The 20,917-nt window shown below is 46.9% G+C and overlaps 2 protein-coding genes across 9 annotated transcripts in view; one reads left to right on the top strand and one right to left on the bottom strand.

Annotated features, from left to right (window-relative positions):
- LOC134341937 (zinc finger protein 227-like) overlaps positions 1-20,917 on the top strand; it is a 367,790-nt gene that overhangs the window by 336,325 nt on the left and 10,548 nt on the right. For 2 of the 7 annotated variants that reach the window (XM_063039878.1, XM_063039876.1), the window contains exons 1-2: positions 15,513-16,014; positions 18,882-18,980. The exons of 1 other annotated variant lie outside the window; for it this stretch is intronic. The gene's annotated coding sequence lies outside the window, so the exon portion shown is untranslated. Of the gene's footprint in view, positions 1-11,502; positions 11,650-15,512; positions 16,015-18,881; positions 18,981-20,917 lie in introns of those variants that run through there. 4 more of the 7 variants (XM_063039881.1, XM_063039875.1, XM_063039879.1 and 1 more) reach the window with 2 other exon arrangements.
- On the bottom strand, positions 2,145-11,371 carry LOC134341938 (zinc finger protein 229-like). Of its 2 annotated transcripts, XM_063039884.1 has the most exons (3): positions 11,287-11,350; positions 7,703-7,805; positions 2,145-7,315 (listed from the first exon to the last, which is right to left on the bottom strand). In XM_063039884.1, exon 3 carries the CDS (start codon positions 6,925-6,927, stop codon positions 5,638-5,640), a length of 1,290 nt encoding a protein of 429 aa, XP_062895954.1. In that variant the 5' UTR covers positions 6,928-7,315; positions 7,703-7,805; positions 11,287-11,350; the 3' UTR covers positions 2,145-5,637. The 2 variants fall into 2 exon arrangements, with proteins under 2 accessions (XP_062895954.1, XP_062895953.1); XM_063039883.1 differs by lacking the exon at positions 7,703-7,805 and having other exon boundaries at positions 11,287-11,371.

Genomic DNA, 20,917 nt, shown 5'->3' with positions numbered 1-20,917 from the left:
ATTCCGGCTCCTGTCACCGCCACAACCCTTTCGGTAATGATAAAGCGGGAGAGGATCCGGGGACATTCAAGTCCTAATCGGCAAAATTGCATCTTATTTGTTACGTTAGTCTTTTCCATCAGAAAGAAATGAAAAAGAAAGTCAACAGTCTGCACGAACTCACAGTAAACCTCGCACCTGTCCTTCATGTTAGATAAACCTGTCATGGGGAAATGATTAACACCGCAGAGCTCCGCGATTTCGTTCATAATTGTGCAGATTTCCATGGAGTAAGCAAACGTTTACTCTGCTGAATGGAAAAATGTCACCTCGCTTCCTGATTTTTCTTTTCATAAATTTCCATCTGTACAAGCTGCATGTTGAATCTCCCCTGTATTCTCCGCAGTACAATCACATGTTTAACGTTAATTTTAGTTTTTCTCAATTAAAACTCGTAGAACGTGAGGTATGGACACAGACAAAAAATTCATTTCTCAATTGTGATGAATTTTCGGCCTATTCTAGCGGTGTTTATTACTGTTCTGCAGCTCTAATTGTCTAATGTTTCAGTGTACTGATTTTGGGATGATACCAGTCGTATATATTACAACTGGGACAATTGTTCATGTATCGCAGACTTTCATTTTCCTGTTTCAAGTCGGCATATTTCAGGTGTTGTTCGCTGACTGATTCCTGTGTGTTGTAAGTGTCGGAATGGCTGTACCAATCAGGCAAATTGTCTTTGCACGTTTATCCTGTGATATTACATTCGGACGGGGATCATGTATTGCCCTATCTCTAATAATGGATCGGTCGTAATATAATTGTCAGACTCCGACTGAAAAACTGGATTAGGTGTATACTTATAGTAACCTGTCAGGAGTTCACATCTTCAAGCGAGATCCTGGTGAATGATGCCTGCCACTAGATGGCGCCTGTGTAAGTGAACAGATTGAAGTAAATTGTTGCTGCATCCTGTAATGTGTTGGATAGTTTCAAACAGCATATTCTGCTTTAAAGCCCGAGAGAGGCACAACATGGGAAAATACACTTCATCTTGAATTTGTTATTTTTTTTTAGTATGCATTTCTGTTATTTTTGTGTCAGCCACCTGGTCCTATATTGCCACAAGGAACCACTCAGTTTCTGGGAAGAGATCTCCACCTTTTAGTCTGGCGTCGGACGCGCGCTTCATGTTGACACCTCGTCTGCTCAGATGGTGCGGATCCCATCCATGGACAATTATGTCCATCTAGTGGTTAAATCTTTCTTCTACAGCAGAGTTTCCCAACCTATTCTAGCCCTTTTAGTGCTGCGAGTGAACTGGACATGTCGAGCACCCTGGTTGCTAATTTATGCATTCCCAATAATGTCTGTTAGGTTGGTAAGGTGGGACGAGATTGCCGAGTGTCAGATGCGTTGTGATGTTCAATGCTCAAGGCCTGCGGTGCTCTGCTTCTTCCTGTGTCCCAGCGCCTCCTCTTTTTCTGGAAGTGTCTGCTCTACTAACGGTCGGTCAGGTCTGGGGCCTCAAACTGGAGGGGCTTACCGCCCCACCAAGAATCGTGAATGACCCCCGGCGAGTGTTATTTGTTCCTAAAGCCGTCTTAGGACACGTAACCGCCCCCAGAGGGAATAACTGTTCTACTGTGACACTTTCTTCATCTTTCTGGGTTGACCTTACATTTCAGTTCAGAATAGCACATGATCGCAACATGTTGAATCCTGTTTTCGTTGATACAAATACATCCTTAGAAAAGTTACTGTGAGTGGGACAGAGGGAATGGAACTCCCTCAACATCTTGCTACCTCCTCTCTCCATAGTGGACCCACCGTATCTGTCACTCCTTTTCTCCCTACTCTTCACCCTCCTCACTCATCAAAACACCTTCCTCTGTCTCTTTCCTCCATCTTCTCTTACTCTACCTTTCCTCCTCTCCCCTCTTATCCTAATACACCCTCTCCCACTTCCTCACCTCCCTCTCTTACTCCGCTCACCCCAACTTTCTCTCACTCTCACTTTTCTTCTCCCCTTTCTGTCTTCAAACCGCACCGCGCACCCCGACACTGAATCTCGGTCCGAGTTCACTCCAGGACAGCATCCCGTCCTTTTTGATGTGCGATTGTGACAGCAACAAGATAAGTAGCCTGGGTAACATCGGAATTTACTGGCATTTGGAGTTGGATGAAGCACAGGAGGGAGAGAAAGATGAGATTAGATTAGAGTCCTCTTTTACTGTCATTTAGTAATGCCCTTGCATTAAGAAATGATACAATGTTCCTCCAGTGTGATATCACAGAAACACAGGACAGACCAAGACTGAAAAACTGACAAAAACTACATAATTATAACATATAGTTACAATAGTGCAAGCAATACTGAAATTTGATAGAGAACAGACCATGGGCACGGTAAAAAAAGTCTCAAAGTCTCTCGAAAGTCCCATCATCTCACGCAGACGGTAGAAGGAAGAAAACTCTCCCTGCCATGAGCTTCCAGTGCTGCAAACTTGCCGATGCAGCATCCTGGAAGCATCCGACCACAGTCCGACTCTGAGTCCATCCGAAAACTTCGAGCCTCCGACCAGCCCTCTGACACTGAGCACAGAGCACCATCTCTGCTGAGCACTTCGACCCCAACCCCGGCCGCCAGTAACAGGCAAAGCTGAGGATTTTGTCCTTCCCCTCCGGAGATTCTCGATCACACAGTAGCAGCAACAGCGAACCGGGCATTTCAGAAGTTACTCCAGATGTTCTTCTGTGCTTCTCACATCTGTCTCCATCAAATCAGAATTGTGCACGGCCCCTACTTACAAATACAGGTATCATACACTGGAGAGGCTGCGCGCTGCATCACACCGCCATCTTCTCCTCCACCAGAGAGATAGAGGAAGAGGGAGAAGTAGAAAGGGGAAAGTGGGAGAGAGAGGGGGAGGGAGAGAGAGAGGGGGGGAGGGAGAGAGAGAGTGGAGGAGGGAAAGAGAGACAGAGAGAGAACAGGCTGAGTGGTGGTAGTGAAAGTGAGGGAGGGAGAAACTGAGTTACAGAAATAAGAGGCTGTTGGAGTGTTAGCGAGACAGACTGAGGAGAGATGGGAGGGAAGTAGCAGAGGCGAGAAACAGAGGGGAGTGAGACGGTGGCGACAACAAGTGAGGGGAGAGAATGGCGAGAAATGAGATGGATGTGGGAGAGAAGTAAACGGGAGCGAGTGAGGGGACAGAAAGAGGCGCGGGAGAGAACAACGGAGGAGAGAGATTGGAGGGAATAGAGATGGGGAAATAAACCGGGATAGAAACCAGGGATTGAGGTGGGGGAGAAAACGAGGGAAAGGGACGGACTCTTTGACATCTCTGCTGATCAGTGAGAGAGAAACAGACAGGGATCGAAAAGGGCTGCTCATTTTAAATGGAGACGTATGGAAATTTCTGAAATTCTAAATCTTCCATGTAAATTCCTTTAGGATCAGTGAAGTGTGGGTGGCTGGGTACATTGAGGTGGAGATAGAGGGGCATGGGAACAGACGCATAGATCAGACACGGCCGTGTTGAATAAACATAATATCATAAGACTTCCTCCTCCTCTCTCTTCTGAATTGATTTCCCTGTAGTCTGAGGGTGTACTCCCAGTCCTGGGCTCTGCATTATGGGAAACGTCCTCTCCACATCCTCTCTATCTTGGCTTCTCAGTATTCAGGAATCCCACCCACCCCCCGCCCCATTATTCTATACTCCAGCGGGAACAGGCACAGAGACACCAAACACCATGAGCTGTGGTCTTGTTAAGCAGCGTCAGGTGCAACACCTTGTTCAAGACCATCTGAAAATCCAAACAAACAACACCCACTGCCTTTCTCATTTCACCAAAGAATTCCAACAGATTTGTCTGAAAAGATTTCTCCTGAGGAAAACCACGCTGACTTTGGCCGTACAGGGGAGGATCTAAAAGAACTGTCATGGAACAGAATCACTGGCAGGGTCCAGCCGGCCTGAGCTGACTCGCTACTGCAGGGGTCCCCAAACTTTTTTGCACTGCGGACCGGTTTCATATTGACAATACACTTGTGGACCGGCCGACCCGGGGGTGGGGGCGGTGGGTAGGGTTGCCAATGGACAAGAGTGGAGCCAAATACATTGTTTACAGAGACTACAACGACCATGAAGCCTTGCGTGGGCACCAGAGCGTGTGCGTGCTTTGCGCATGCGTGTACCTGCCGATTTTTTCTACAAATCGTTTTTGGCGATTCTGTTCGGGGGGGGGGGAGGAAGGTGTTAATCACGACCGGAATATAGGTGATAAGTGGCTACTACACTCAATTTCGTTTCTAAAAGCGTTTATCTAACGAATTTAATATTACACACACAGCGCATATTTTCCTCGCATGAATATAGCGATAAGTCAATTACTGTATCAGGGAAGGACAGGGGAGCTTGAAGTAAGTGTTGAATGAACTTCCAGTAGAAGTGGTACAGGCAGGTTCAATATAATTTAAAGAAAAATTGGATAGGTATATGGACAGGAAAGGAATGGACTAGGTCGGTGGTCCATGGTTGGTGGGACTAGGTGAGAGTAGCATTTGGCACGGACTAGAAGGGCAGAGATGGCCTGTTTCCATGCTGTAATTGTTATATGGTTATATAAATCAATAGCATCATAGCATTTTAAGTAACATTTGGATATTAAACACACTGCACATATTTTCCCCATATGAACATATAAAATCATTGTAACACACCAATATCGCTGAATCAGTGGGAGCCCTGGGCTGAATGCTTGTTTCCCTGCAACCAGATGGTCCCATCGAGGGGTGATGGGACACAGCGATACTTGAACGGGGTTCCTTATGTCCAGTCCATTACGCAATTTGGTTTTCGTTGCATTCATTGCAGAGATATGTTGGAAATGGGAGCAACATTTTCTGTGCTTTCGTGGCTTTCTCAGGATATTTAGCCTTGACTTTGATCCAGAACGCTGGCAGAGATGTTATGTCAAACATACTTTGCAGCCCATCGTCATTTGCAAGCTCGAGGAGTTGATCTACCTTCCCGCGCTGACATGGATGACGCGCGGGTAATGACCTCGCGTGCGTTCAAGCTCAACAGTGCGTGACAGGGAATGAGGAAAGGTGCAGCTGACTCCTATCGCCAAATCATATCATTTCCAGGCGGCCCGGTAGCGCATACTTTGCGGCCCGGTGGCTAGGGACTGCTGCTCGACTGTACACTAGGTGTGTTATAAATTTACTAAGTACCAAAGACAGAGTTTAAAATAGAACTGACTGATTTGTCTCAGATCCAGAATATTAAAACTCCAGTCCCATTAGAGGTGAATGTGCAGCAGAAGAAACTCCTCCCTTGCCCAGTGACCAGAGTGTAGAACTGGGTGTGATGAGCAGCAGCAATAATTGCAGAGTTCAGTACCGACAGTCACTCTCGAAATTGCATTCAGCAATGGTGATGGACAAATATCCAGCATGCAGCTTATTGAAACTTTCTCCCCAGTGTGAATCCCATAGGGTGTCATAAGGATAGATAACTGAATGAATCCTTTACCACATTCACAGCTGGTGAACAGCCTTTCCCCAGTGTGAACTCAATTATGCACATTTGGTTGATTTGGCTGAGAGAATCTCTTCCCAAAGTCTGTGCAGGTGATCAGCCACTACCCAGTATGAACTGACTGGTGTCTCTGTAGTTGACTTGACCAAGTGAATCCCTTCCCACATACTGAGCAGGAGAACGGCCTCTCTCCAGTGTGAACTTGCTGATGTACCTTCAGTTGAGATGACTGAGTGAATCCCCTCCTGCAATTTGTGCAGGTGAACGGCTTCTCTCCAGTGTGAACTCGCTGATGTGCCTTCAGGTGGGATGAGCAAGTGAATCTCTTTCCACAGTCTGAGCAAGTGAACGGCCGCTCCCCAGTGTGAACTGACCAGTGTGCTTGCAGGTGGGATAACTGGATGAATCCTTTCCCACAGTCTGAGCAGGTGAATGGCCTCTCTCCAGTGTGAATTCGCTGATGTTCCTTCAGTTTAGATGAGCAAGTGAATCCCTTCCCACAGTCCGAGCAGGTGAACGGCCACTCCCCAGTGTGAACTGACCAGTGTGCTTGTAGGTAGGATGACCGAGTGAATCCCTTCCCGCAGTCTAAGCAGGTGAATGGCCTCTCTCCAGTGTGAACACTCTGATGTACCTTCAGTTTAGATGACTGAGTGAATCCCTTCCCACAGACTGAGCAGGTGAATGGCCTCTCCCCAGTGTGAACTGAATTGTGTAGCAGTAGTTGGGATGACCGAGTGAATCCCTTCCCACAGTCCGAGCAGGTGAACGGCCTCTCCCCAGTGTGAATTTGCTGATGTACCTTCAGTTTAGATGAGCAAATGAATCCTTTCCCACAGTCTGAGCAGGTGAATGGCCTCTCCCCAGTGTGAACTGACTTGTGTACCAGTAGTTCAGATGACTGAGCAAATCCCTTCCCGCAGTCTGAGCAGGTGAATAGCTTCTCCCCAGTGTGAAGTCGCTGATGTACCTTCAGTTGAGATGACTGAGTGAATCCCCTCCCGCAATTTGAGCAGGTGAACGGCCTCTCTCCAGTGTGAACTGACTTGTGTACCAGTAGTTCAGATGATTGAGCGAATCCCTTCCCACAGTCTGAGCAGGTGAATGGCCTCTCCCCAGTGTGAACTCGCCAATGTACCTTCAGTTTAGATGAGCAAGTGAATCCCTTCCCACAGTCTGAGCAGGTGTACGGCCTCTCCCCAGTGTGAACTGACTTGTGTACCAGTAGTTCAGATGACTGAGCGAATCCCTTCCCGCAGTCTGAGCAGGTGAATGGCATCTCTCCGGTGTGAAGTCGCTGATGTATGTTCAGTTTAGATGAGCAAGTGAATCCCTTCCCACAGTCCGAGCAGGTGAACGGCCACTCCCCAGTGTGAACTCGTTGGTGAGCCATTAGGCCAGATGACTGAGTGAATCCTTTACCACAAGTTCAGCAGATGACCAGCCTCTGCTCAGTATGAACTGACTCATGTGTCCACAGGTGGGTAGACTGACTGAGTTCCTTCCCACACACAGAACAGGTGAATTTGCTGATGCACCTTCAGTTGAAATGACCGAGTGAATCCATTCCCACTGTCTGAGCAGATGAACGGCCTCTCCCCTGTGTAAAATGACGGGCATGCCAGTCAGTCTGATGATCGAGTGAATCCCTCTCCACAGTCTGAGCAGGAAGGATGATCGAGTGAATCCCTTGCTCCTCTTCTTAAGTATCTGGACAGAGACAGCAAAACTGGCGTGTTGTGTTCGAGATTCCCGTAGACAAATTCCTTGACATTTTTAACCTGTAAAAAGATTTACAAAATCCATCAATGGGTGTAGGACAACATTTCAGATGAGATCACTTGAGTTGTCAAGCTGTGATCTGGCATCTCACTGTTACAGTGAAGTTCAACCCAAGTTGGAGAGAGAAATCATCTTCTAACTGGGCACAGTGCTGGTATCTGGAATGGCCATCAAATTCTCTGATGCTCTTCCTGTCTCTATAAGAATGGGGCATTTCTGCCATCTCCAATCTGTGACCTGGCTCAGTTTGACTCTCTCCATTGGTATTATTCCCTGTTCTCATTGAGCTGCATGGGTTCCTGGCCCCACAGTAACTGAAACACTCTCATACAAATAGCCGGCAGTGCATTCCACGCACCCACCACTCTCTGTGTAAAAAAACTTACCCCTGACATCTTCTCAGTATCAATTTCCAAGCACCTTAAAGTGATACCCCCTTGTGTCCACACGATCAATGCCCCTCATCATCTTGTGCACCTAAAAAAGGCTCTAAATATCAACAAGGAAATTATACATTGCTTTGAGGATTTGCCAGAAGTACTGTATACAAAATTATGAGGGTATAGATAGGGTAAATGCAAGCAGCTGTTTCCACTGAGGTTGGGTGGGATGACAACCAGAGGTCATGGGTAAGTGGGGAAGGTGAACATTTAATGGGAACATTTGGAAAAGCTCTTTACTGAAATGGTTGTGAAAGTGTGGAATGAGATGCCAGTACAAGTAGCGAATATGAGTTTAGTTTCACTATTTAAAGGAAGTTTGGATCGGAGCCTGGATGGTAGGGGTATGGAGGGCAATAGTCCCGGTGCAAGTGGTCACATAAGACAGCTTAAATATTTTCTTCAGCATTGACCAGATGGGCCAACTAACCTGTATCTGTACTGAACTTCTCCATGTTTCTATGACAGAGAGGCTGGTCAAACTTGTTTGGAAGGGAAAAGGTAGGAGTGACAACAGAGCAGCAATGGCTGGAGTTTCTGGGAGCAATTCGGGAGCTGAGTAATCAATACATCCCAAAGAAGTGGAAGCATTGGAAAGGCAGGAGGACACAGCCGTGGCTGAAATGAGAAGCCAAAGCAAACATAAAAGCCAAAGAGAGGGCAAACAAAAGAGCAAAAACTATTGGGAAGCTTTTAGAAACCAACAGAAGACGACTAAAAAAAAGTCGGATGAGCTCAGGGGGTGGAATTATGATATTGTAGTCATTAATGAGTCTTGGTTGCACCCAACAGTCTGAGGCATTTGGAGGAATAAAATGTCCGGGGCCTCAATATCTTTTGAAAACCAAGGTACCCTGCACCAGTTACCTTTCAGCTTTTATTTTGGCAGGCACATACAAACTTGACACCCTCAAAATTTCACTTCTGAAGGCCTCCCACTTACCAAGTACTCCTTTGCCAGAAAACAGCTTGCCCCAAACCACACTTGTCAGATCCTTTCTGATACCATCAAAATTGACCTTTCTCCAATTTAGAATCTCAACCCATGGTTCAGATCTCTCTTTTTCCATATTTACTTTGAATCTCATGGAATTATGATCACTACTTTCTGGCACCAGCCCTGGATCATTTCTTAACAGCTTATTGCACACTTCTACGTAGGAAATTCTATGAACTGATTAAGGGCACATTTGACAAACTCTACCCCATCTAGTCCTTTTACAGTATGGGAGTCCCAGTCAATATATGGAAAGTTAAAATCACTTACTGAATCAATCTTTGTTTCTTGGCATGGTCTGCGATCTCTCTACAAATTTGTTCCTCTAATAAATCCCTCAGACTGTTGGGTGTAACCAAGTCCTAATAATGGCTACAATATCATAATTTCCTGTCCTGAGCTCATCTGGCTTTCCTACGATGCTTCTTGCATTGTGATATACACAGCTCAGCACATTCATCGCACCATGCTCAACCATTTGATTGCTGACTCTGTCTGAGGTCTGAACAACATCTGACTGGTGTCAAGAAAACAAACTCTCCCTCATTGTCACAAAAACAAAGGAGCTGATTGTGGACGACAGGAGGAATGGAGACAGGCTAACCCCTGTTGACATCAATGGATCTGGGGTTGAGAGGGTGAATAACTTTAAGTTCCTCAGCATAAACATCACCGAGGATCTCACATGGTCTGTACATACCGGCTGTGTTGTGAAAAGAGCACAGCAGCACCTCTTTCACCTCAGATGGTTGAAGAAGTTTGGGATGGGGCCACAAATCCTAAGGACTTTCTACAGGGACACAATTGAGAGCATCCTGACTGGCTGCATCACTGCCTGGTATGGGAACTGTACTTCCCTTAATCGCAGGAACCTGCAGAGAGTGGTGTGGACAGCCCAGCTCATCTGTAGATGTGAACTTCCCACTATTCAGGACATTTACAGAGACAGGTGTGTAAAAAGGGCCCAAAGGATATTGGGGACCAAATTCACCACAACCACAAACTGTTCCTGCTGCTCCCATCCAGGAAATGGTACAACAGCAAAAGGACCAACAGGCTTCGGGATATCATCTTCCACCAGGCCATCAGACTGATTAATTCATGCTGATACAAGTGAATTTCTATGTTCTATTGACTGTCCTATGTACAAACTATTTATTATAAATTACTATAAATTAAACATTGCACATTGTTGTGCGATAGCAACAAGAGCACTCTGTGATGGCTATTTAACCTCATTCCCCTTCCTGACTCTCACCCAGTTTCCTGTGTCCTGCACCTTGGGTGTAACTCACCTCTCTTCATGTCATATCAATCACCCCCTCCAGCTCCTGGATGATCCAGAATTCATCCATTTCAAGTACCAACTCCTTAAAGTGCAGGGTTACAAGCTGCAGCTGGATGCACATCTTGTACATGAGGACATCAGGGACACTGGAGGTCTCCCCACCTTCCTACCAATGTCTCCTCTTATTAGTAATATCCAATGTGCACAAAATTGTGCATTTTGTTTTACCCAGTAACAACATGTGCACACTGAATTTTATTTAGAGAGGTATTAATTTTAACAGCTAGCAAATCACTGTCAATAAGAACTTTGATCTCCTCTGGGTTTGATCAAGTTCTTCTGCACTCTCGCACAGAATATATAGCAGGCCTGTAAAGGTTAATGGAGGATTTTCTTACCAGAGCTTTTGCACATTGTTTATATGTGGTTTACTTGCTACATTACACTTTAAAAAGTCAGATTTCCAACTATCACTCCACTTCTTCTCACTTTCAAATTCTCCAGCAACTTTTGCATCACCACAATACACACAGGTAACACCAGTTTCTGTTTTGTACATAAATATTTCCCCTGAACCCTCCCCCAGGTGACTGACGGTGGTGAACTCAGTGATGGCAATGCCAATGAATATGAAGGGAAGGGCAGTAGTCTGTCTCATTGGAGTCTGGCACACTTGTGATGTGAAAGCTACTTGTTGCCCAGGACAAAGGTGTTTGATATCATTATGTACCCAGAGAGAGTGGGACAAAACATGTTCTCACGGGTAGAAAAGTCCAGAACAAGAGGAGGTAGAACAAGCAACAGACACAAAATGCTGGAGGAACTCAGCAGGCCAGGCAGCATCTATGGAAAAGAGTACTAATGCTGAGTTCCTCCAGCAATTTGTGTGTGTTGCTTGGATTTCCAGCATCTGCAGATTTTCTCTTGTTTGTGACTGGAGGCAGAACAAAGGTGATTTTCTCAACAGCTGATGTAAAAGATTTTGTTCCCTTTCTCCGAGTTCCCGATCCTTGCATTTAGACAGCTGGAGCTCAGCTCTGTCTGAGAGATCCATCGGTTCCCATTCCCTCATCAGCCGGAAGCTCCCCGGGGCCCGTGTACGGATGGTGGGGCTGAGAGAGAGGGAAGAGAGCAGGACTGTCCCGGGATTGCGGGTCACGGAGTCCGGAGCTCACAGCAACTACCCGAAGTCGGTGTTGAAAACGCCCGCCCGGTGAGACCCCCAACCCGGAGATCCCTTCTTACCTCAACCGATCATCCGGGGCCTTTTGTGCACCGCGCGCTGGTGAGCTCGAGCTTGGTCGGTTTAACGGCTGGGCTACTAATCACGTGACCAGCCCCTCCCCCACCGCCGTCACCAGAGGTTTCACGCGCTGCGCTATTCCCATTGGTGCGAAGCGATGTCAATCATTGCTGCCAACCAATAGCGGAGGCGGATCACCCGAGAGGGCGTTACCCCCGCTGACACCGTCTCCCGAACTTTCCGTCACGGCGGGACAACCGTCAAAGTAAATGTCCGCTTTCTGATTTATTTCCATTTCCCTCCGAGGGAAGTTGGGGCGTTTGTGAAGCGTCTCCTGCGGCCGGAGTCTGATGTGTCGCTGAGAGGTAGGAGGAGACCGCTCGGCCCGTCGGTTTGATGCCGGTTCCCCGGGGAGGGAGAGGGGGATTTTATTGAAAGGATGAAGACGGTGAGAGAGGGGGCGGACAGGATGTTTGTCCCGGTGGGGACAGGAGGGGCTCATCTGTGGAAATGTCTGAGCCCACGGTGGTGGCGAGCAGAGGGATTCACCACATTGGGGGGCAAACACCGGCAGACTGTTGCCCTGCAAGCGGGGCCAATGGTCCGGGCAAAGTGACAATTATTTGTGTTTTGTTGAGACTGTACCTGGAATATGGTGTAAAATCCCGCTCCCCACACTAACACGGGTCATACAGACCAAAGAACAAACTGCCGGAGGAACTCAGTGGGTCGGGCAGCATCTGTGGAGGGAAATGGACCGTCAACATTTCGGGCCGAGACCCTCCCTCTGGACTGAGAGTGGACGGGAAATAGTCAGAGAAAAGAGGTGAGGGGTGGGGATGGGGCAAGAGCTGGGGAGTGAGAGGTGGATCCAGGTGAGGGGGAGGTGGGAAGGTGGAAATAGTGACGGGGGTGGGAGGTGAGTGGTTGGGGCAACACGGGGCTGCAGAAGATAGAAATTAATTCCATAGAGGATTAACAAAGAGATTAGAGAGTATTTGTTACGGAGAGTGCAATGAAGATTCACCAGACTGATCCCTGGAGTGGTGGGGTCATTGTATGAAGAAAGATCAAATGTGATAACCCTTTCGTTTGGAGAATCGAGGACTGAGAGGTGACCACATTGAAATGCACAACATCATTACCGGCTGAACCAGGGATCCCAGTCTCTGAAAAAGGGGGTGGACTGTCCGGGACTGAGATGAGAGGAAATGTCTCCACTCCGAGGGTGGTGAATGTCTGTAAATCCCCACCACAGAGACCGGTGAAGACTCAGTGATCGTCCTCACATAAAACAGAGGTCGGCAGATGTGTGGAGACCGAAGGGATCGAGGAAATGAGGATCGGACAGAAACATATGGCTGAGATGGGAGAGCAGCCGCCATCTTATTGATGGTTAGAGGGGCTGAATGGCCACCTCCTGCTGTTTCTCAGTTGATGTTTCAGTGTTCCTGTCCAGTGAGGCTGGAGAAATGTGAATAGAAATTAGTGTTTATACACATGGATGGATTTAAATGAAACCTGCACATTTCCGTTTTGGGTCTGAGTTGTGTGTTGGACCAGGATGGGAATCGGGCCTGTGACTCTGTGACCTGGGGGTGGAGGGAAAGGGACAGGGAAGATCTGGAGGAAAAAGTAAAAATGTATCTGGTGTAAATATGGAATAATTTGGGAAATGCAGCAGATGGGTCGGGCAGCGTGTGAGGGGCGAGGAGCAGAGTGACCGGTTCAGTTGGGAGACCCTCTGCCAGTAACGTGATCCCGTTTCCTGTACACATTTTCCCGCAGATCTGCAGCATCTGCGGGTCACTGCTCTACGTGTCCGTGTAGCTTCATCTTTCACCCATTCAGACAAGGCAGTGAGATCCGGATCCGTCACGTCCTCTCGTTGTGGGTGGACAGTGTTTTTTTCTGCAATATTTTCAGCATGTTTCCATATAACCACATAACAATTACAGCACGGAAACAGGCCATCTCGGCCCTTCTAGTCCGTGCCGAATGCTTACTCTCAGCTCGTCCCAGGCCTCAGATCATAACCTGGGCTAAGGCCCAGGACTAGGTCTCATTCCACTGTTTTTACCTACTGAAGGGCAGCCAATGTTTCTGGATGTCTGACCCATTTATGTGAGAATTTAGCCTTTTATATTTTCTGAGCTTCTCATAAGTTTAGTTATACTTTAGTACCGTTTAGTTAAGCTTCACTCCAGAATTTCAAAAGCAACAACCCATTCAGTCAAATAGTTCCACACATTTAAAATAGTTTATTACATTTTTTAATTTTGTACTACTTATATAATTTAACTATTTAATGTGTATGTTCTTATTTTAAATCACAATGGTTAAAATCTATTGTTATGAATTAGGTTCTATTGCTGCCACAGAGACAACGAATTACACGACATCTGCCGGTGCTATTAAACCTGATTCTGATCATTGGTATGGGAGACCCACCACCGGTCACCTGATCCCAGTTACCGCAGATCGTAATGCGAGATTGAAGCCTTTTCTATTTATTTGTGTTCCTCAGTTCAGTTAAGTTTCCCTCTGTGGTTCCAAAGCAGAAGCTCAGTCTGTCTAATATTTCCACACAATTAAAATGGGGAATTTGTTTATTCTTATCACGTACTGAGCTACAGTGAAAATCTTGCTCGACCTACCATCCACACAGATCGATACATTACAACAGTACATTGAGCTGATATACGACAAAACAATAACTGTAACAAAGCATTATGGCTGCAGAGAAAGTGCAGTGCAGATAGACATATGGGGCAGGGTCACGTCGAGTTACATTGTGAGGTCGAGTCCATTTTATTGGACTGGAGACCATTAATTTGGCTGATAACCGCAGACAGGAAGCTGTCCATGAGCCTGGTGGTACGCGCTTTAGGGATTTTGTATCTCTTCCCCAATGGGGGATTGGGTGTTTCTCTGTCCCTGTACCTTCCCGTATTTGTGCACTTGGGAATAAATTCAACAGGACCTGAGAAAACTCAGTGAGATTTGATTAGTGATGATCATCTTGGCAGCTCGGTAGGTTGAATGCAGAGGGACAGTACACTGTGAAATGTAAAGAGACAGTACACTGTTGAATGTAGAGGGACAGTACACTGTTAAATGTAAAGAGACAGTACACTGTGAAATGTAAAGAGACAGTACACTGTTGAATGCAAGTCCCTGAACAGTGTTGATGAGCAGAGGGATTTGGATTCAAGTTCACAGCTCCCTGAAAGAGACTGCACAGATTGATCGGGTGGTTAAGAGAGCCAGAACGAGAGGTTGGACAAACTTGTGTTTTCTCCAGAGCGGCGCAGGCTGGGGTGAGACTGGATGGACATTTATAAGATTAAAAGAGGAATAGATAGAGCGGACAGACGATATATTTTTCCTGGGGGTTGAAATGTCTAATACATTTAGGGTGAGAGGAGATGTGAGGGGCAAGTGTTACGAGATCAGAGGTTTCATTTTGCTGTGGGTGTCACTGTGAGAGAGGCTGCAGGAGGCGGGAGTATGACGTCAGTACACTGACTGCTGGAGCTGAGAGAGAGAGAGAGAGAGACAGGGAGAGAGAGACAGACAGACAGACAGAGAGAGAGAGAGAGACAGAGAGAGAGAGAGACAGAGAGAGAGAGAGACAGACAGACAGACAGAGAGAGAGAGAGAGACAGAGAGAGAGAGAGACAGGGAGAGAGAGACAGACAGACAGACAGAGAGCGAGAGAGAGAGAGAGAGAGAGAGAGAGAGACAGAGAGAGAGAGACAGAGAGAGAGAGAGAGAGAGAGACAGACAGACAGACAGACAGACAGACAGACAGACAGACAGAGACAGATGGAGGACCGGCGGACTGCAAGCTGTAGTTTGCTAAAGTAATGGGTAAAAGTTTGATACTTTTCCCATGCCCAAAAGGACTGGGTGAAGGAGCAGCACGCAGTGCATGTTGAATGTGTGACTGTCACTGTTCTGATCCATAAGTGGACTGTTAGAGTATTTCTGTGGCCACCACTTTCGTTAACACTTGCGTGGATTCGGGTGTTGTGCAGCGACCACTTGCTCTAAAGAATATTCCTGTAACTGTCACCTTGGATAATCTCTTCGTGGATTTTGGAACACAGCTCGACGACAGAAAATCCTCTGTGACTGACTTCGTTTTCCCAGCGTGGAACCTGTGAAATTCTTTATGATTACGTTCTCGTTGCATTTCAATGTGGATTTACAAATTTCCCCATTCCATGGAAAACTGAAACTTGCCATCTTGAAACTTTCAGAACTGTTCCTAAACTTGACAGTGTGGCAGCCACAAACGCATAACACTGTTAACTTCTGTTTAGAAGAGTAGTTTGTTTAATTGTCTCTATACTAATACAGATAGTAGTTTATACTAATACAGACTGAGTTTGTGGTCTATCGCTGCTGTACATAACACAGAGTGACGGGCGGGTCGCTGGAGTCTCTCCCTGGGTTGTGGGACCCACCGGTCACGTGATCCCGTTCGCCCCGCCCATTTAACCGCAGACGGGCAGCAGCGGCGTGTCTGCTCCCGAGGCCCCGCCCTCCGGATGACGCAAAGTCTCTTCGCGCATGCTCACTGCCGCCAGATTGTCGGTGTTTGCCTTGCCGCTCAGTACTGAAGCGGATCGTCTGCGGGATCGGGAAGGGACGATCGCCTCCTTGATCGGGGAGCCGGGGGTCGGCATCACTATTTACGGGCTGAAGATATCACTTTCCCATCGGTGAGTACTGAGACCGATCCCGAGCGGGGAGATCTGATGTTGGCCGTCAGCCCCGAACGGCGCGCCAATTACTCATTTAGTACCCAGTTCTCTGGGCTCGTCAGAAACGTGTCGACTCCACTTAATCTGCATTGAACGACCCAAACCAGGAGCCCAGGCTGTCTCTTTCCGCAGAATTGAAATGGAAGTCCCGCCAACAGGTCACGTGAGGCTATTTAGCCCCGCCCTCCGCTTTGTGACGCAAGATCACGTGGTGTGTGCTCACAGATCCCCCATGGGTGGTGACTCTCCGGGCCCCCTGGTAGCAGCAGAGATAGAGAGGAGCAGATTGAGAGGCAGATTCTGGAAAGGTGCAAAAATAACAGGGTTGTTATCATGGGTGCCTTTAACTTCCCTAATATTGATTGGCACCTGATTAGTTCCAAGGGTTTAGATGGGGCAGAGTTTGTTAAGTGTGTCCAGGACGGATTCCTGTCACGGTATGTGGACAGGCCAACCAGTGTGAATGCCATACTAGATCTAGTATTAGGTAATGAACCGGGTCAGGTCACAGATCTCTCAGTGGGTGAGCATCTGGGGGACAGTGACCACCGCTCCCTTGCATTTCGCATTATCATGGAAAAGGATAGAATCAAAGAGGACAGGAAAATTTTTAATTGTGGAAGGACTATAAAGCTCACACCTGCGGGTGTGAATTGGGATGATGTTTTTGCAGGGAAATGTACTATGGACATGTGGTCGATGTTTAGAGATCTCTTGCAGGATGTTAGGAATAAATCTGTCCCAGTGAGGAAGATAAAGAATGGTAGGGTGAAGGAACCATGGGTGACAAGTGAGGTGGAAAATCTAGTCAGGTGAAAGAAGGCAGCATACATGAGGTTTGGGAAGCAAGGATCAGATGGGTCTATTGAGGAATATTGGAAAGCAAGAAAGGATCTTAAGGGGCTGAGAAGAGCAAGAAGGGGGCATGAGAAGGCCTTGGCGAGTAGGGTAAAGGAAAACCCCAAGGCAGTCTTCAATTATGTGAAGAACAAAAGGATGTCAGGAGTGAAGGTAGGACCAATTAGAGATAAAGGTGGGAAGATGTACCTGGAGGCTGTGGATGTGAGGGAGGTCCTCAATGAATACTTCTCTTCGGTATTCACCAATGAGAGGGAACTTGATGATGGTCAGGACAATATGAGTGAGGTTGATGTTCTGGAGCATGTTGATATTAAGGGAGAGGAAGTGTTGGAGTTGTTAAAATACATTAGGATGGGTAAGTCCCTGGGGCCTGACAGAATATTCCCCAGGCTGCTCCAGGAGGCGAGGGAAGAGATTGCTGAGCCTTTGGTTAAGATCTTTATGTCCTCGTTGTCCACGGGCATGGTACCGGAGGATTGGAGGGAGGCGGATGTTGTCCCATTGTTCAAAAAAGGTAGTAGGGATAGTCCGGGTGATTATAGACCAGTGAGCCTTATGTCTGTGGTGGGAAAGCTGTTGGAAAAGATTCTAAGAGATAGGATCTATGGGCATTTAGAGAATCATGGTCTGATCAGGGACAGTCAGCATGGCTTTGTGAAGTGCAGATCATGTCTAACAAGCCTGATAGAGTTCTTTGAGGAGGTGACAAGGCATATAGATGAGGGTAGTGCAGTGGATGTGATCTACATGGATTTTAGTAAGGCATTTGACAAGGTTCCACACGGTAGGGTTATTCAGAAAGTTAGAAGGCATTGGATGCAGGGAAGTTTGGCCAGGTGGATTCAGAATTGGCTTGCCTGCGGAAGGCAGAGGGTGGTGGTGGAGGGAGTACATTCAGATTGGAGGATTGTGGCTAGTGGTGTCCCACATGGATCTGTTCAGGGACTTCTCATGATTTTTATTAATAACCTGGATGTGGGGGTAGAAGTGTGGGTTGGCAAGTTTGCAGACGACACAAAGGTTGGTGGTGTTGTGGATAGTGTAGAGGATTGTCAAAGATTGCAGAGAGACATTGATACGATGCAGAAGTGGGCTGAGAAGTGGCAGATGGAGTTCAACCCGGAGAAGTGTGAGGTGGTACACTTTGGAAGGACAAACTCCAAGGCAGGGTACAAAGTAAATGGCAGGATACTTGGTATTGTGGAGGAGCAGAGAGATCTGGGGGCACATGTCCACAGATCCCTGAAAGTTGTCTCACAGGTAGATAGGGTAGTTAAGAAAGCTTATGGGATGTTAGCTTTCATAAGTCGAGGGATAGAGTTTAAGAGTCGCGATGTACTGATGCAGCTCTATAAAACTCTGGTTAGGCCACACTTGGAGTACTGTGTCCAGTTCTGGTCGCCTCACTATAGGAAGGATGTGGAAGCATTGGAAAGGGTACAGAGGAGATTTACCAGGATGCTGCCTGGTTTAGAGAGTATGGATTATGATCAGAGATTAAGGGAGCTAGGGCTTTACTCTTTGGAGAGAAGGAGGATGAGAGGAGATGTGATAGAGGTGTACAAGATAATAAGAGGAATAGATAGAGTGGATAGCCAGCGCCTCTTCCCCAGGGCACCACTGCTCAATACAAGAGGACATGGCTTTAAGGTAAGGGGTGGGAAGTTCAAGGGGGATATTAGAGGAAGGTTTTATACTCAGAGAGTGGTTGGTGCGTGGAATGCACTGCCTGAGTCAGTGGTGGAGGCTGAGTCCCGTTAACTTCCCCCAACTCACCTCGCCTCCTGAGGCTCCTCGCATTTGTCCCTGAGCTTTAGGCTGTTGACTTCTCCCCGAACGGGGTGGATGAGAAAGGAGAACGTCCCAGGTTGTGGGGATCTTTGATTTCACTGCCTGCTTTACCGAGGGACTGGGAAGTCTCGGGGGCAGAATGGTTTCTGTGATGTGCTGATCTGTACCCAAAGGTCTCTGGAGCTCATCATAGTGACGGGCAGAGCAGTTACCATGCAAAGCGTGAAGTATCCGGATGGGAAATTTTCTATGGTGTATTGATAAAAAATTTGGTGAGTATCAAAGTATATATGGCAACGTTCTTGTTGTTTGCTCTAACTTTGTCATTTTAGGATCTGTTATACAGTAGTATGTACTATTAATTCAGTATCTGTGTATTGCTGGAGGACCATCAGTGATTGTCTTTGATCCCTTCTCCCACCTGATTCCATGTGCTCATCCCTGCCCATCTTGTTCAACCTCTGTCCAGTCTCCTCACCCCACCCCACTGCCCTGCTTCAGCGATATACATCAACCATCTGGGTCAACCTCTGTCCAGTCTCCTCACCCCACCCCACTGTCCTGCTTCAGCGATATACATCAACCATCTGGGTCAACCTCTGTCCAGTCTCCTCACCCCACCCCGCCCCATGCCCCGCTTCAGCGATATACATCAACCATCTGGGTCAACCTCTGTCCAGTCTCCTCACCCCACCCCACTGCCCTGCTTCAGCGATATACATCAACCATCTTGTTCAACCTCTGTCCAGTCTCCTAACTCCACCCCACTGCCCTGCTTCAGTGATACACATCAACCATCTGGGTCAACCTCTGTCCAGTCTCCTAACCCCACCCCACTGCCCTGCTTCAGCGATATACATCAACCATCTGGGTCAACCTCGGTCCACCCTGTGTCCCACCTCCTCAATGTTATATACCAGCAATCTTCTAACCCTTGTTGTTATTGTGAAGTGTTCTTTTGCACCTTTGGCCTCGCTGAGTTATTTCCAGAATCAGTTTTTGTTAGCTGGAATGCCAGAGGGTCATCAGGTACCAGTTGTGTTGTGCATTGGTGTGGAGATGCTGGTTTTTGAACTGTGACTGGCTGACACACTGCAGCATTTTACTGTCAGCAAAGAGTACTGGGAGAGTCCTGTGATCTACATTCCAGGCATATGGAACTGTCGGTATTTTGGTTTTGACTTTGGTTAGTGCTTCTACAGATGGGGCTGGATGGTCGTCCTTCTGCAATGAAGCAGAAATTTCGAGCAGCTGGACATTGGTTGTGTGGAAATCCCAGATTGCACTATTCAGTGTGAGATGGGGGCGGGTGATGATGTGTGAGATTTTCAGGGTCAGTGAGTGGCAGGTTCAGCTGTGTGACTCTGTGAGGTTGGGTCCTGGGATATCACAGTTTTTGCTCCAAGTAAAATGGACCCGGGGATCGAGTTGCTTGGGTTTATGATGTGTTGAGCGAGTATTTCTGGTCTGGGATCAGATGTTTATTTCTGGAGTTCCTTTGGAAGCAATGACTGCTAATCTGAGGAGAGGCTATGAGTAAATGGGCTATTCCGTGTTTACAGCAGTAGAAATAGACCCATGAGTTTGGTGTTCAAACTGTGTTTGGAAATCCCTCCTGTCTGTCCCTCAGTGGAAATCAGACAGAATCTCAAGTTGCTGGAGATTGGCACTAAAAACTAAAAACGTTTGAAGTCATTCTGATGAAACGTTATTAACCTGAATTGTAAAGTGTGCTCCTGTCCCCACACCCGTTCCTTACCTGCTGAGTGTTTCTGGTAATTCCAGTTTCTTTTTATTACATTCACCCTGGACTGGTTTATATTTCCTGAAATAAACCTGGTTTAGCTTGGAAATGGAAATAGCTTATTTTGTGATCGTAGTGTTATGTGGTCGGCAACTATGAATATAGAATTGAGTCAGGTTTTATAAACAAACTTAAACATTTATTAAACTCTGCTCAACAATGGTGAAAAGTAAACAAACGACTAACTTAACTGGAAGTTAACTGCTATATGGCAATTTAACGAACAGCCAAACTCTGGAACATATCTTAAAGTGGTAAATTCAAACACAGTCTTAAAGTGGTAGATTTGAAAGTCCAAGTGATTTACGCAGTCAATAAGGAGAGACTTCTCTGGAAATGGATTTCTTCAAAGACGTGACGTTTCTGCTGATTCTGTCCAAAGGATTCATGACAAAGGAAATAAAA

The sequence above is a fragment of the Mobula hypostoma genome, unplaced genomic scaffold (assembly GCF_963921235.1).
Source record: "Mobula hypostoma unplaced genomic scaffold, sMobHyp1.1 scaffold_42, whole genome shotgun sequence".
In the NCBI taxonomy this organism is placed as follows: Eukaryota; Metazoa; Chordata; class Chondrichthyes; order Myliobatiformes; family Myliobatidae; genus Mobula; species Mobula hypostoma.
This window is presented reverse-complemented; position numbering and strand designations above follow the sequence as displayed.

Bases quoted from the DNA above. Each gene is read 5' to 3' on its own strand.
- LOC134341938 (XM_063039883.1), bottom strand. From the start codon at position 6,927: ATGGCTCACCAACGAGTTCACACTGGGGAGTGGCCGTTCACCTGCTCG.